Source organism: Empidonax traillii, unplaced genomic scaffold (genome assembly GCF_003031625.1).
Source record: "Empidonax traillii isolate 1590-97213 ecotype Southwest subspecies unplaced genomic scaffold, ASM303162v1 scaffold1355:size217225, whole genome shotgun sequence".
Taxonomy (NCBI): domain Eukaryota; kingdom Metazoa; phylum Chordata; class Aves; order Passeriformes; family Tyrannidae; genus Empidonax; species Empidonax traillii.
In genome coordinates, this window is record NW_020956548.1 from 109,991 (window position 1) to 125,752 (window position 15,762).

The window sequence follows — 15,762 nt, forward strand, 5'->3', positions numbered from 1 at the left end:
TCTGCAAACACTCCATATCCTTCTCTCCTGATGGGTGGAGAGCGAGACTGACTCCTGACTGGGAGAGCCTGTCAAAATAAATCCAGGCCTTTCTGTCTACTGGAGCAATTCCTTTGGGAGCTCTTTTGGAAGTCACCCTGGAGGTAACTACATCCTCCCCTTCTGCAAACACATCTTCTCTACACCCTCTGTGAGTAAGCCGATTAATTGCTGAGACATAGGGTGGATTTAAGTTTCTGAAGTGTGTGAGTGGATAGGATTTAATCCAACCCTCCCAACGTGTGGGACTCACCCCTTTCTTTCCACTGTAACCAGTTTCTTCCCACACCCTTTCCCCATTTCATGAACCAACTGTGATTTTTTTGCCCTGGACTGAAGGATGGATTTGATGATCTTGGGTGTCTTCTCCAACCTAAATGAGTGTGGGAGCAGGGAGGAAAAAAACCCCAATGGCAGCTGAAGTCATCAGTAAACTTTCATGGTGGTTGACAGTGCCACCTCAGCTCTTTCAGGTGCCACCTTCAGTCAAAAACACTACTTCAATTCTGCAAGAGCTCAGGCACAGGACTGGGTCTCAAATTCCCATGAGACTACATTTTTTTTCCCCTCCAGGTTCTCACATATATCCATGGAAGAAAAATCAGATCAGCTCCCTTCTGGAGCCATTCCACTCTCTGCAAGACACACAGAAGAAGGATTACCATTTGAATTTTTTTTTTTTTTTAAATTCTTTTTTTCAGAAAGCCCATGAACACAGAACAGTGCACAACATGTTATACAGAGGAGAGCTGCATGGTTCCCTTAGACAAGTGACAGTGGGTAACACAAAGGTGGCAATACATTCATGCATCATCCAGAGCTTCCAACAGAGCCCAACCCTCGCAAAATCCAGTTATTTCTTGCAGTAAATACCAAACTCCTTGCAAGAGAAGTGGGAACAAGCAAGGAATACCAAGAGGCATTTGCAAGTACCCAGAGGACAAAGACCAGAAGCTTCTGAGAACACAGATGAGATGCTACAGCGAGGGAACACGAGGTACAGCACATCAAGTTGCTGGTAAGGACCCGAGCCCGTGGGCAGCCCCCACCAGAAGGTATTTGAGACAAAACCCACTTAAAAAAGCCATTTAGAGTAGAAGCACAGGACAAATTGGTAATTCTTCAAGCTAAAGGGTTCCACACTGATGTCTCCACTCTCTCCCATATCCATTTTTTTTATCTGCAAACAGGATAAAGCCACAGCTCCGCAGCTGCAGAGCTGGCCAGTTAACTTCTCATGCAACTTGTGTTTATTCCACTCGGAAACCTGAGATTTGGCACATGTGTTTGTAAAGCCCTTGAGACTGTGCACCCTCCATGGCTTTGGAGAAACAAAGCACAGAGCCAGCCAGTGCAAAAAATCCTGAGCAAACACACTGGGGCATCTGCCTTGCCCAGGGACCTGGGCCGTGCCAGGGGCCGGTTCTGCCAGCAGACAGGCTGATGGAAGGAGGCCCAGCTGGCTCCAGGGCAGAGCCCAGCCTGGCTGCAGCAGGGCACCAGTGCCTGCACATCACCCTGGTGGCACTCACAGCCTTTGCCACCCCCCCCTCTCCAGGAAGGAGACAAAAATGTTACTGCAGGGACATTTTAGGAATGTTATTAAGACCTGCTTTTGTTCACACACACACAAACCAAGGAAAGGAGGAATGGCCAAGCCTTCCCTAACGTGGTCTGACAGCATCTCCCATTCCTTGGAATTCCCTTCAAACGTGGCATTGACATAGGAGTTATTTCCTGCTTTGTACCAAAGCCCTAGTCTTTTAACACTTACGTTATGCAAGTTCCACTCCATGCTATGCATCAAACAGTAGGATTAATCAACATAGCAACATCTCTCCTCCCCCACAAACAATACAATACATCTTACTCTTTATTAAGTATCAAATTGTCTCCAACATAAATTACATCCAAATTATGTTAAGTTTCAAGAAAGTCAGATATTTTATGTACAATATTTGTCTTGAGTCAGATAAACCTTTATCATTTTAACCTGTAACATAAAAAGCAAAACCTACATCAGTACCAAATAAAGCATTAAAAAGGTAACAAATATATAACTTTTTTTAGAAATGCTCTCAGAACACTAAAGTTAATGACAAAGATTTTATAGTGCAGGAGTCTTGGGTCTGTAGCTCTTAGACCATCTCTCTTTCCCTGCGGATGGCACAGCAGAGAATCATACTGAATATCATGCCAATAATCTGTAAAGAGAGCAAACAGGTTGGAAATCAGGAAACCAAAGCATGTTCTTTTATCAGCATGAGGACAAGCACAGCTGCTCTTCCCAGCCCAGAGGGCAAATTCATTCTGTATTTATATCCTCTCTTCTGCAGTACCTGCCCCTCCACCCCCAAAGTTCATTCTGTTCTTGTGAATCCCCTTCACCTCACCCTGTGAAAACAGATCAGCTCTAAAGCACTGCCATATCCCCTCAGAAATCTGTGCCCATCCCAGCATATTTGCATCCATCTTCTCCAGATTAGTCAAACACAAAAGCACAAGTTTCCTTAGCAGCACTGTTATTTCAGTTCTCTAGCAGAGCCTTCAATTGTTATAAAGGCAAGGAAAACAAGAATGCACAAGAGATATTAGGGTAAAGTTCTCTCTTACACAAGAGAGAGCAGGATGAAAAAGGGGGCCAGCAACATGACCAGCACATCTTCACTCTCTACATACACACACACCACTGATACGATTTCACCACTGCTAAAGCTACAAGGAGACAGATCCTAATCCAAAGTAGAAGCAGGGATCTCTGAGACATCCCAGCCTCTGCAGTGCCTCAGGGCCCTGCAGCACACACCCTGATCCTGCTGGGGCTTGTCCTTAGTGGAATGGCCTTGTGGGCTGCTGAGCCAGGCACTGCTCTGAGTGAGCACACAGCATCCCCTCTAAGTAATCTGGGAACTCACCATCATCACAGCAATGCAAAGGCCAACTGCTCCAATCACGTTGAACTTTGATTTGAAGACCTCATCGATGGCCTCAGGGCAGGACTGGAAAGGAACAGACCGTTCATCAGTGTTTTACACACCCCAAAGGTCAGTGCCTGCTTCTCTGAGCTCCTGTCTGCTTGCACTGGAGAAAGCTTTCTCTTGAAAGCTGCTTTGATCTGGCCTTACTTTCACATCCTTAAAGAGAGCCAGGGATGTTCCAAACACAAGTTTAAATCTACTCTTCGAGTCTCTAAACCCCTTTACAGCACCTTGGCTACAGCAGGATTCCCTTCTCAACACCTGCAGTTTATCAGGATCAACAGAAGTTGTACCATGCTTGGCTTGTTACTAATGGCTGTCAGCACTTAAGCTGCCTGCATATTGCTCATCCCTCCTCAGAAGAGATTTATTTGAAGCCACTCTGGATATTTCCAATTGCTACTGTAATTTTACAGACACCTTATGGACCCACACTGCATGGGAATGGAAGGATATCCTGGGCGGCATGCATCCCTGGAACGGGCAGATTCCCAGAGGGGCCAGTTTGATGCTGCCAGGACAATGAATTACCATTGCAACAACAACAACAAAAACCAGCCAAAAAACCAAAACTCACAAACAAACACAACACAAAACAAAAAACTGAACAAAAACGAACAAACAAAACCCCCAAACCAAACCAAACAACAAGAAAAAAATCAAAACAACAACAAAAAAATAAGTACAGTCCCTTCCCCAGAAAAGGCATGTGGTAGCCAATAAAATACTTCTACAGAAGGATAAATCTTTAAGAGCCTGGTAGCTGGTCAAAGTCTCATTCCAGCTCCTGTCCTACTTGTTCCAGCAGCAAACTACAGAAAGCCACACTTTTTTTCTGTTGTTGTTCCTTATCCAGACCAGAATAAAAATGACTGGACCAAGGATGAAAGGGATATACTGGCAAGGATGAATCAGTTCAGTCAGAATACCAATACAGTGCTGCTTCTTGGAGGCAACACAAATCAGCCTCTCCATTCCATTCCCTTTGATCTCAGTCTATCCACTGTTCTTCTACACTTGGGACTGGGCCATAAACACATCACAAGATGGAGTAAACAGATGAATTAAAACACACAGCAGAATAAAAGCAAATAGTAAGAGCTGCAGCATGCTGTCTCAGCTGCTCCCATACACTCTAACTAGTAACAGGCTGCGTGGGCAGGACCAAGGTGTGACTACAGGTGTGACTACAGACTGAAGGTCTCACATGGTCAGATATTTCAGGTTGTCACAAGTAAAGTAAAAAAAAAAAAAGAAATTAAGTCATTAATGGATTTAATGGAATTCCATTAAGAGCCCTATTTTCTGTGGCAAGACTCATGCAGACTGTCTTGGAGTGTGAAGCAAGGCAGCTGTAAGAAAACTAACCCTCTTCCTCTTTAAGAGCTACACAAGTTGCCTCTCCTCTTATCTGTGGCACACACAGGCACCTCTGCAGCAACATTCCAACATGGAAAACCTATTGCAGAGAACTGCCTTCCCAGTGACAAACTCATCTGGACAGGCTACCAATGCATTAACTCCCTCTCCTTGTTAAAACTTCAAGCTCTACGTCTCCCAAACCACGAGGGGAGGTGACACCCCCGGGGGAAGCACCAGGAAGGTGCTGTGGCAACAGGGGCAGTGAGGAAGAACAGAGCCCCCTTGGATTATGGGTTAGTTTTAGACCAAGTTTTGATCTTTCCTCGCCCACCCAACGGGTCTGTGACACACGGACTGCACATTTCCTGCCGACCCTGGGTGTCCTTTCCACAGTAACAGCAATAAACAGGCTGATTACAGACACAGATTGGTAAGCAAGTGTGACACGTGAATCTTCCCCAGACTGGAAGGGTTTACTCAGAAGTGTGTTTCTCATTCTACTCCTTGGGCAGAGCTGGTGGTGCATTAAGTCATGCTTTACCTTGACAGTGATTGCCTCAGTCAGAGTCTTTTTCGGACAGGTTTCCATGAACAGCTGCTCGATAGTTCCAGTAATGCCACAGCAGTTTAGCTACAAGACAAAACAGGAAGAGACTGCCAGGTTAAATAATCCTTTTTTTTTTGCTCAGTATCTGGTAAAAAAAGGAGAAATAAATTAGATTCGTTTTTATTACAGACCTTAGCAAATGTGAAGTCCAGTCAATGTGACTGCTATAAAACCTAATTTTAAGAAGTCTTTATTATGTTAAAGAACAAGGATCTAAAAGGAAGAGAGCTAGATCTCATGAAGTACTCACACATTTGTTTTGGTGACAGCTTGTACTCCTTACAGGCACAGAGATGGACTCCTCATAGAGATGCAGATATGCATTCTAGGGTGTCTCTAGCTCAGCATCACAGATCTAGGGGTTTCCCAGCCTGCTTCTGAGCTTTAGGAAAACAAGAACTAGTTCTAGGCACTTCAGAGGGACACACTGAATTCCCTGATACTACACAAAGCCACCTTCTCTGCAATTTGTTACTAATGATGTCTTGGTTTCCTCTAGTTAGTAAGGTACTTGACTTACACAGGGGAGTGAAGAAGCTGCATTACTGTCTAGTTCAATCATCACCACGTACTTACAGCGAGCTGAAATGCTGTCAGGGTCTCTTTGGCACCTGGTTGATTTCTCTTCTTATAGGTGTCCATGTAGAACTCCTTCAACTCGTCAGTAATCTGCAGGACAGCAGAGAGTTTTGGTGCACGACTGTCTTACCTTGATGTTATTATGGCAAACTTACACTGAGCAAGTCAAGTCAACAAAAATTTGGCAGCCCACAACACCCATTCTTTTGACATGTACAAACAGAAGGTGAAAAGAGAGGGTGGACAGTATTTCTCACCTGAAACAAGTGAGCCTAACTCTTAAAAGCCACACCTGAGCAGCCAAGACTGATTTCCCTTCCAAAGCTCTTGAGCTTCACACACAAGGAATGAGAGAGCCAAGTCTTCGCCCACTGGTTGCCCCCAAAATTTTCCCTATTGCACTCCAGAAGGTTTTATATTCCCCTGTTGTGTAACACAAGCAGAAAAGCAACCCTGGTCCACCAAGCAGCTTATTTTGAAACAAGGCAACCTTGACTGCTTGTGAGGGACAGGCCACCCTGTGGACACCCCTCATGAGACCAGGTTGCTCAGAGCCCACATCCAACCTGACTCTCAACTCTTCAGGGGATGGGGCAGCCACAGCTGCTCTGGGAAACCCACTCCAGCATCCCACCACTCCAGCTTTAAGGAGCAACCTACCTTTTCTTTATTTGAAAATCCCCAGATCCCAGCACCAATTTCGAGGGCAAAAATCACGAAAAGGAAGAAGAAGAACTAGGGGAAAAAAAAAAAAGACCACGTTGTTAATGAAGACCACAGCACCACAAAACAGCATCACACACGTTTACTGCAAGTTTGCCCAGTCCTGGGGGAACTGTCACTCATGTTCTGAACATGGGTAAAACTAGGAAAGAGCTGACCCACTGCACTGGGTCAGCACTTCTTCCCAGGAGCGTCAGAAAGCCTAGGAGTGCTCTCCCAGCACAAGTCCTGCTTTTTGATCAGTGTTAATTAAAGCCAATCATCTGTTAACTCAGACTTTGAAGTTGCCCAAGTCACTCAGACACATCACAACAGCTGACACCACTTCTTTTCCCTATGGTTTGTCACTCCTATTGCTTTAGGAGTCATTACTTAATCCCCAGCTTGCCACCACCTCCCACAGAGTTTATGGTCACTTTGTTGTGCATCCCATAAAACAGAAATAAATGGGTTCTCTTGTCTTTAATTGACTTCCAGGTCCAAAACACCACTATCATTTAAAATGCTCAGAATTACAAAGGGCTAGAGGCGTCATTTTGCAAGAAATACTTGAATTTAAGTTCTTCCACAACACAGAAGGGGAATTGTTCTTTCACTGGCTATAGGAGCAGTCTTTTATTAACCAAGTCTTCTGGTTATTTGGATGAGCAGTTCTGCAAGTGTACAGATGTGCATGAGCCCAGTAAGCTCAACTGGCCCCTCCAGTCTGAAAACAATGAGGCTGCTCTCCAATAATTGGCTTGCAGAGCAGTTGTCAACCATAAGAGCTCATCCTGTGATTGGGAACAGTGGAGGCTTGTTGTTTCAAGGATCAAATACCACAGTTCTGGTCTCAAGGATTAAAGACTGCACAACCCTCAGGGTCCAGGATAAACTGTCTAGTAAACAGCACTGCTCTTATCAACACTTTTGTTCTGTGCTTACGACACTGCCAGGCTTGACAATTGGGTGTCTGAGCAGGTCACACGCTCAGCCTCTCGATTCAAATACAGCAGGAACATTTGGGTTTAGGGCCAGAAATTAAAAGCCATATTTAACATTTTACCATTATGGAGGTGACCGTGAGTTTAAACACTGCAGAGCCAGAACAATCACAATCTGCTGCCTTTAACTGCACCACAATATTTTCCCTCCTCTCCCATCACGCTGCTAAAAATTTAGGCATTACTCTGAACACTTACCAGGCCAAGCATACACTGAGATTCCTGTGATGCACCACAGCATCCCAAGAAACCAACCAGCATCATAAGGGCCCCAGCTCCAATAAGGATGTAAACACCTGGGGAGGAGGAGAACAGAAACATAGGTATGGACTAGTTGAGACCTCAGCAGCAAGGCATGAAATTAGCATTTGTAGCTTTTGCAAAGTTTAAGTTTCTTTACTAAGGTGTTCCAAGAAAAAAAAAACAAAAAACACAAACAAACCTGTGCTTAATTTTCAAAGCAAACATCTCATAACTTGTGGGGAAATATACTGAATATACTGATACATAAAACCTTCAACTTGTAATAATTAATATGTACCACTACCGCAGTTTCATAAATTTCAGAAAATAGGCAAAATAAAGCCATGTAACACAAACTACAAGACATTTTTTAAAACTGGCTCAGAGTTCCCAACTTATCTTCAGGTGAAGGTTTGCTGCAATTAGAGCTGGAATAGCGATTTATCAACAGAGCTCTTGAAGCAGATACCTTCTCAAACTGTAACAAGTGTTGGAGCTTGTAAAGTATTCTGCCCAGAATTCAAGTAGTGAGCGTGCTGGAGCAGAGAAAGCAAACATTTCTGGGTTAAAAGACTCCATTTTATGCCCAATCCTCTGGCTCCTGAACTTGGGAACTGCCAGTCTAAGAATCACAGCTGAGAGCTGGTGAGAGCAGCAAGATGTAGTGAGCAGGACAACTCCCAAAGGATGGCAAGGAAAGTACTGCTGGGGTGGTGAAACATCAAAGAATCAGCACAACATGCAGAGAATGAGTATGGCATTTGTATCAATATGGACAAAAATACAGTTCAGAGGCCCCAGTCAATATTAATTAAAGAAAGCCAGATGTAAGCATTTGCAAGTGATATATTCTATATGCAAAGCGATAAGATCAGCTGCCAAAATAAATATCTGCTTGGTAAAGCATATGTAAGGGATTAAACCTGACCCTTCTTATCAGCAGGAAATTCCTGTACTGATTTTTTTTTTTTTACCCCAGCTTAAACTTTCTAATTGAAAAATTAAAATAGGAGTCCATCAGTACCTCTTATTTGAGTTTATTTTCAGTTATACAGAAACCTTTGAGGTAACCTGCCTTGGTACTGGGTGCAAAATGACAGATTCTTTTCATTTCCTATTGGAAACTGCAGTCAGTAACTACTCCCAGAAAATGAAGTTAAGAGAGCAACTCCTATTAAGCTTCTTTTTAAAACTCAGTTTAACCTACAGAGATTTCAAGTAGGTTTCACTGGCTGCATTCAACCAGCAGCTCAGAGTATCACATCATAAAACTTTTATGTTTCAGGAGGTGAAAGAGTTGTTTTAGACTACCCAAAATAAGACTGGTTAAATATTTAGCTCAACAGCCAAGTTTAGATTTCTGTTCCCCTTCCAAGACACAGCCAAAAGCATCTGGAAACCTTCCTGGCAGCTGCAAGAACCACCCAGTTTGCTGTGATGCCATCGTATCAAGGGGCAAAAATACAAGTTTTCTTACAGATAAGCTTAAGAGGCTGCACAAGCCTAACTCCAACAAGCCTCCATCTTTCCTGTGGGCTCCCTTCAGGAACTGGAAGGCCACAATCAGGTCAACCCCAAAAAGCCTTTTGTTTTTCAGCTGAACAATCCAAATTCCCTCGGCTACGTCAAAATCAGAGCTCATATAAAAACCCAACTCAATTAGGAACACCTATGACACCAGCACAACAAACTGAAAGTGTTTGTGTCCCTTAGCTGGTCACACTGCAGACAGAATATGTTGAGGAGTAACCTCCACCTGGGCTAGCTGAAGCTGCACTGATCCAGGTTGGCTGGAATAGTTGCTCACACAGACCACAGTGCTTGTGCACCCTTCCCACTCTGTTCAGCATAAATTAGCAGATATGGACATGTAGGAGTTGCACATATGCTCCTTCTGAGAGATGGGGCAGAGCTGTGGGTTTGGGTGCCTTTGGTTGGTCACTTTGGAAAAAAAAAATAGTTACTGACGCCATCTGTGGTTCCTCATCTAGTCTGGTGGGAAACTCTGCTGACTCATGTTGTGAGGGGCATCCTGAAGAGACATACCAGGAGCCCCTGGGATTACAGCATGCTTAACAACAGCAACCAAAGAGGAACTGCGGGATTTAAGATGGGAAAAGAGCCCAAGAGCCAAGAAACTCCTCGTGTGACAGCGCTGCTGTCCGCACCAGAGCTCCCAAGGGCCCCAGCACCAGCCAGGGGAAGATGCTCTCTGCCCCACCGAGGCTGTGCAGGGCTGCTTTGTCGTCCTCCCCCTTGAGGGGGAAGCAGCGTGGCCATCATCAGTGTGATCTGCCCCAGCTCACCTGTGTAAAACGTCGTCTGGTTGGATTCCAGCTCAAAGACGCTTTTGGTCTGTGAATCAAAGTGAAGCCATAGCCCAACTGCAAGAACTGCTGTCCCTGCCAGCTGTAAGAACAAGGAAGCCTTGTTAAATGACACCAATTAATACATCCACCCTTACATTAGCAGCAACATCAGAAGCAAACACCAGGACACAGCTTTTATTTAAACAGCTGGTGACAGAGGACCAGCAGAAAAGGATGGGGACACCAAAACACGAACAAGCTTCGCTCCAGACAGGAGGTACCTTGTTGACAGATGCTTTACATAATACAAAGTCCAATGCCACAGGAGAACAATGCCATTTTTGTTCCTTACTGAAAATGTCCAAGGTTTAGCCAAGTGTCAGTATTTCCACTGACCCCCTCCACCCATTGTTTCATTCTGTGTGACTGCAATGACATCGCCTGGCTTAGTGATCTTAAAATCTTCACACTGAAGGACAAGTGTATCACAAGGAGAAGTGCCTTGTGAGGCCAGCCAGAAGTTTTAGGGCATTAAAAAGACTGTTAAGAATTCAGTGCAGCATAGAAGGGAGTTCAGAAAGAGTGCTCTTCCTTGCAAAACACGATAAAACCAACCCATTAAGTCACCACACTGAGAGGAAGAAGATACCGGCTGCTGAAGCAGCAACATTGCTGATGCACAGCACTACAATCTAATTTTAGGTAATATTTAGTTTTATTTCATTATTATCTCTGCTGTTTGCCTCCAGGTTCCTCTTAACATTGGTGCCTGTGTCTGCAGCAAGTCATTTTGTGGATAAATTAGCTTTTGGATGAAACATCTTGCAGAAGCCATCGGAAGGGTGTTGCAAGAGAGAATTGCACTCTGGTAAGGCAAACGCTAACAGCTTGCTGTGAAGAGACTGAATCCTCCCTTGCAGAGAAAAAAAATGGTGTTGCCTTGCCATGTAAAAAAAAAAAAAAAAAAAAAAAAAAAACCAGGACAAACTAGAAAGCTGGAAAGTGTGCTTCTCAGCTCTTCCTTTAAGGGCCACTTAACTATCACAAAAAAAAACCTCTACAGAAGTGAGATGAGGACAGAGATCCCAAGCGTTGCAGCAGACATTAAAAATTTAAACTCAAAAGTGAGCAGTAAGTTCATAAATTTCTGGTGCTTCGGTCAGGCAAAGAATGCATGAAAAGCAAAAAAAAACCAACAAAGCCTTATCTCTGATAAGAAGTCCCTTCTAGAAGGAAACAACATTCTTGATTTGCCTCCAAGGAACTGGAAAGCATTTATTAATGTCAGCTTTCAGTGGGAATATGGACAGCATTCCCACGGAAAACACCGGTGGATACATCCCTTCCACACCAAGCCGGTGTCTCCCCTAACTCCGAGGTGTGCTCCTCAAAAACAGGGTCAGCTCTGGAGATTCACACAGGGCAGAGGATGGAGCTAAGAGAGGCTTTAAGGGCAGGGTTTTCTCGGCAGAAAACATCCCAGCTGAAGTGGAAAGGATTCAGGTATCAGCAAAGCAAAGCAGGAGGCCGGCAGTGCCAGGAAAACCAGCATTTCTTGTATGGCAGGCACCCGAATCCCAAGCCTGCCTGAGAGAGGAGCTGCAGGGGAAACAGATGCGAGTGAAACACAACACACAGAGAGCCAAACCCAGGTGGAGAATCCCAGACCGACGCAAAAGGCTCTCGGTTGGTGCCAGAGGTGCCTGCTCACCACGCACACCTGCACAGATGTCCTGCCTGCCTCTTCAGGGCTATCCTGACCAAACTAATTATGCTGGGGAGCCTTGCTGCGACACAGCAGGGTTATTATTTCCATTTACTGTGGAGCAGCAGCACCCTGAGGGGAGGGAGAGGTGCAGCAGTAGAGAAGGGGCTGCTGCTCCACCTGCACTGCTCGCTCGCAGCATCACTTCAAAAAGCCTTGGCAATCTCATCTCACCTCAGTGCCTCAGCTCAAAAGCCAGAAGAGCTTAGTGATGAAAAAAAAATAAAAATTCATGAACAGCTTCTGGCCTACAGTTAAGTCACCCAGTATTTAACAACACTGAGACTCACTGCTGGGTCACTGAGCAGTCTTCAGCTTTTATAGGGATCCAGAGCCACATCATTCAAAGAAACCTACAGCTTCTGCTTGTTCTGCTAGGAATTCAGGAACTGCACAGACACAAGCCTGAGCACACCCAGCTGTTCTCATCTACCTACAAGCAGTTGTGGCTTGACAAGCCTCAGTGTTTGAGTAGAGAGCACTGCGAACAGAGCAGGGCAGAGAAAAGGACTACAACTACAACCCAGGGCTGCTCCCCCAGCAGACCTTTAAGGCCAGAGCATTCAAATTGTGAGGAAACTTTCATCATGGAAACTTTAAGCCATACCACAATCACACAGATAATCTTAAAACTGCAAGCAAAGGAGAAGGCTCAGTTAATGACCTCCTCAGAAACAAACTGGTTGGTTCACATTAGAGATGGTGTACCCAGCACAGCTCCTTTCAAAAAAACAAAACTTCCCCCTCCCTCACCCCCACCCAGAGTTAAGTGCTGGCATGTTTTCTCCTTGGAAGAGCAGTCAGCTCTGTGGAAAAGGTTAAGAAGATGCCAAAGAGGCAAGAGACTTAAGGGATCACAGAACAGTGATAACACAATGCCAGTGAACTACTCCAGAGCACTGAAAAAACTGGTACAATTAAAGTGGTAATTCTCTCCGTGTTGGACTAGAAATAAAATGCAGCTCCTTCTTTCAAGAATAAGCAACTTTTTGTCCCAGTTCCTTAAGGAAAGCAGACTTGTGTTCTCAAGTTTGTCCTCTTTCTACCCACACTGACCACTGAACTAAAAAAAGGCAGTTTTAAAGCAGAAGGCAAGTAACTCGAAGCTTCAAGTTTCCATCAAAACAAGGAGAAACCAAGGACACACCAACACCGGCCTCTGAGGAACAGGCAGGCACAGCCCTGTGGGCCCTTGGCAGAACCTCTGACCACTCTGGCACGGCAGAGGCTGATGCAAAGGCACTTGTGTGCTCACCAGTGCTGTGCCAGCAGGTTTGGCAGCTGTGCTTTTCACCCCTGGGAAAGGGGTGCAAGCCTCCTCTCCCCTTAGCTGCATGGCATCAGATCCCCTGCAAACCTAATTCTTGGGGCTTTTTTGGAAATCCAAGCGTTTTCCCGTCTAACAGACCCATTTTGTCACAGGAGCTGAGCAACAGGGAGCGTTTCTAAGTAGGTCTATCCTGTGCTGGAAAAGAAATTTAGCAGAGAAAGAACAGCACTGTGTTTTCCCTGAAGCTGGTCTCTTAGTTTTGCAGGCACAAAGTTAGGAGCAGGTTTGTGTGCTTATCAGACAGGTAAGGTTTCTGCAGTGACAATTATGTCAAAAAGGAGCTTAGAAGAAAGGCTGGTTTTATTTTGGTTTTTTTGTTTGTTTGTTTGTTTTTGATTTTGCTTTGTTTTTTGTTTTGTTTCCTCTCATCTGATCAAAAGGTGAAGTTAAAGGGGTACTATTCAATCCCTGTATTGAAGAGTTTGTGGCAGGGATTTCCCAGCCACACCACACTGACTGACATCCCCTGCTCAAGCTGATGAGCCTTCCTTGCTTTTCCCCGGCCTCTACTCACAGCTCCCAGCTCAGTTCTGCTCCACTTGTCCATTCTGTGGCTGAAGGACAGAACTACCTGGTCGTTCCTCTCCAGTTCTATGGAGGTTTCTTGGTTTTTGTTTTGGTTTTTTTTGCATCACATGCAAACACGCTCCCCTTGTCCTAAAAGCTCGCTCCTGCCCACTTCCTTCTGCCTGTTCCAACAGGAAAAACAGCTTTTTTTTTTGGTCTGCCTTCCTATCTTACACAGCCCTGCTGTGAAAGAATTCCCTCCTCCCATCCCACGCCAACAGGCGCCTTCTCCAAAGTCAGCCCTTTCCATTGCTCTGCTCTCCCTCCTTGACAAGGACAGGATTTTGCCTCTGGTGTATCTAAGGGTGTGTCCTGGTATTTATCTCTGACAGCCTGCTTTCCTTTAGCTTTCCATGTGCCAGGAGATAACCGACAAAGGACCACAGCCAGGACACACTTGAGATGAGGAACCACCTGTCCATCCCGGAGGCAGGAGCCACACGAACACTCTGAACGTGAACTCGACTATTCCTCAGCCCTGAATATTATCAAACAATTCCCAGTGCATTCCACCCCTCCCTCCCTCCCTCCCCAGCACCTGAGGTTTCACAGACATGGTTTCCCAGCAGAAGGCTTGCACAGGGAGTAATTAGATTTAATGACACTGGCGTAAACACCCGTTAAAAACTCGAGCTTTTCAAAACAGAAATTCCAATTTTGTTATCGTATCCCAGAGCAGCGCAATGCGTGACGCTATTTTGGGGAAGCTGGAAAGTTTCTTTTGGATTTAACCGCTATTTTGCGAGGGCCATTTCGTTTAGTCCCTTCTCACCTTGACCTATCCCTGAGAAGGAACAATCCCTCAGACAAGTACCCCACTTGCTACAGACACCTTCCAGCCTCTTATCTTTCCACAGGGGGAAAAACACCTCTCCAGCTCAAGGTCCAAGCAGCTATCAAGTGCTTCAGAGCTGGCAGATAAAGCTTTGGGAGGGGGACACCCTCCCCTCAGCATCCCCCAGTTTACTACCACAGCCCTTCCTCCACTTCCAGAGGGTGGAGGCACAGACAGAGAAGCAACGAAACACTGCAAGAACTCCAGATACATGGCTCAAAGCCTGGAGAAAAATCCTTTATACGTGAAACTGTGGGGTTCTGCTATTTTAGCACATTCAGGCCAAGCCTACCCACAACCTGAACCAAGCTCAGTGCATCACCTGCAGCAGAAGGGAAGTGACTGTGTGGAAATACAGAAATCAGTCAGAGATGAACACTACATTCCGTGCTGCCAGCTAAGCGTTGCATCCAACAGATGCAATCGCTTGGTGATTTTTTTTTTCCCCCCTGGAAGCAGGAAGGTATGTCAGGCTCTACACGACTGCTCCGTGCATAGGTTTTCCCCCGGGGTGTGCCAAGAGTACACTGAGAAAGCCACCATCATCCCTTCACAGACACTTTTAACTAAGAGTTAAAGATTTTACTCTGCGCAAGAGGGACAACCAACTTCTTCCTCACCGTGTAAAGACTGAACTAACGAAGCCAGGAGCAGACCTGCAACACTGCAAAGCACAAAGACACTGAGAACACTGAGTAGTAATGAACTGCATGTTTCTGTTCTGTTACTTGCTGGTACTCTATAAACACAACCCCGTAAACAGTAAGTACAGATGAGGCTCATCATCACTCTCATCCCTCACAATTACAGGATTAGTGCTATCCACAACAGCACAGGTTTTCAAACTTCTGGCAAGTGGGAAAAGAAAAAAAAAAAAAAAGGCTTCCCTAACAGATGTGCAATTAAGTGCTTGCAGTTACACAAGCAACTGCAGTTATTTTCAAACTTCTTTGGTGAAAAAGGATAGGAAAAGTAGTATTTTCTTACTGCTTAGCTAGTTTCAAGAATGTTGTGGCCTGTGTTAATGTCACAGCATTTATGGCAATAAAATGGTGCTCCAGTACAGTAGGAGCAGCATTACAGAATTCCTGAACCACTGCCAAGACTACTGCCCATTTCATACAAGTTCCTATTCAGAAGCCAGTCTACTCTATTTGCAATTTGAATTGCAAATACAAGCTGGGTCTGCTAGAACTCTAAGGACACGTAGATTCACATCAGGTTTCTCGAGGGAACACAGTCCAACTCAGTACTGGAGTCAAAATACACTGAACTGAGCCCCAGCAGCATTTTGATTCCTACTAAATCAGCTGATTGCAGAAAGCTAAAGTAACTAATTTCTGTCCCTCCTGTGTGTGCCTGCACATACGAACACAAAGACACATATGTGCATTTCCCTGTCCATCCTGCAAGTCCTCTGCTCCACTGGAGCAGGAAAGACC

General features: G+C 45.1%; 1 protein-coding gene across 1 annotated transcript in view; it reads right to left on the reverse strand.

Annotated features, from left to right (window-relative positions):
* Positions 1–697: 697 nt before the first annotated feature.
* The window catches only part of CD9 (CD9 molecule), a 20,574-nt gene continuing 5,509 nt past the window's right edge, over positions 698–15,762 (reverse strand). Inside the window, exons 2-8 of the mRNA XM_027906771.1 lie at positions 9,821–9,923; positions 7,470–7,567; positions 6,226–6,300; positions 5,563–5,655; positions 4,921–5,010; positions 2,955–3,038; positions 698–2,243 (exon numbers count right to left, since the gene is read on the reverse strand). Of these exons, the coding sequence (XP_027762572.1) occupies positions 2,178–2,243; positions 2,955–3,038; positions 4,921–5,010; positions 5,563–5,655; positions 6,226–6,300; positions 7,470–7,567; positions 9,821–9,923 (609 nt within the window). The 3' untranslated portion in view covers positions 698–2,177. The remainder of the gene's footprint in view (positions 2,244–2,954; positions 3,039–4,920; positions 5,011–5,562; positions 5,656–6,225; positions 6,301–7,469; positions 7,568–9,820; positions 9,924–15,762) is intronic.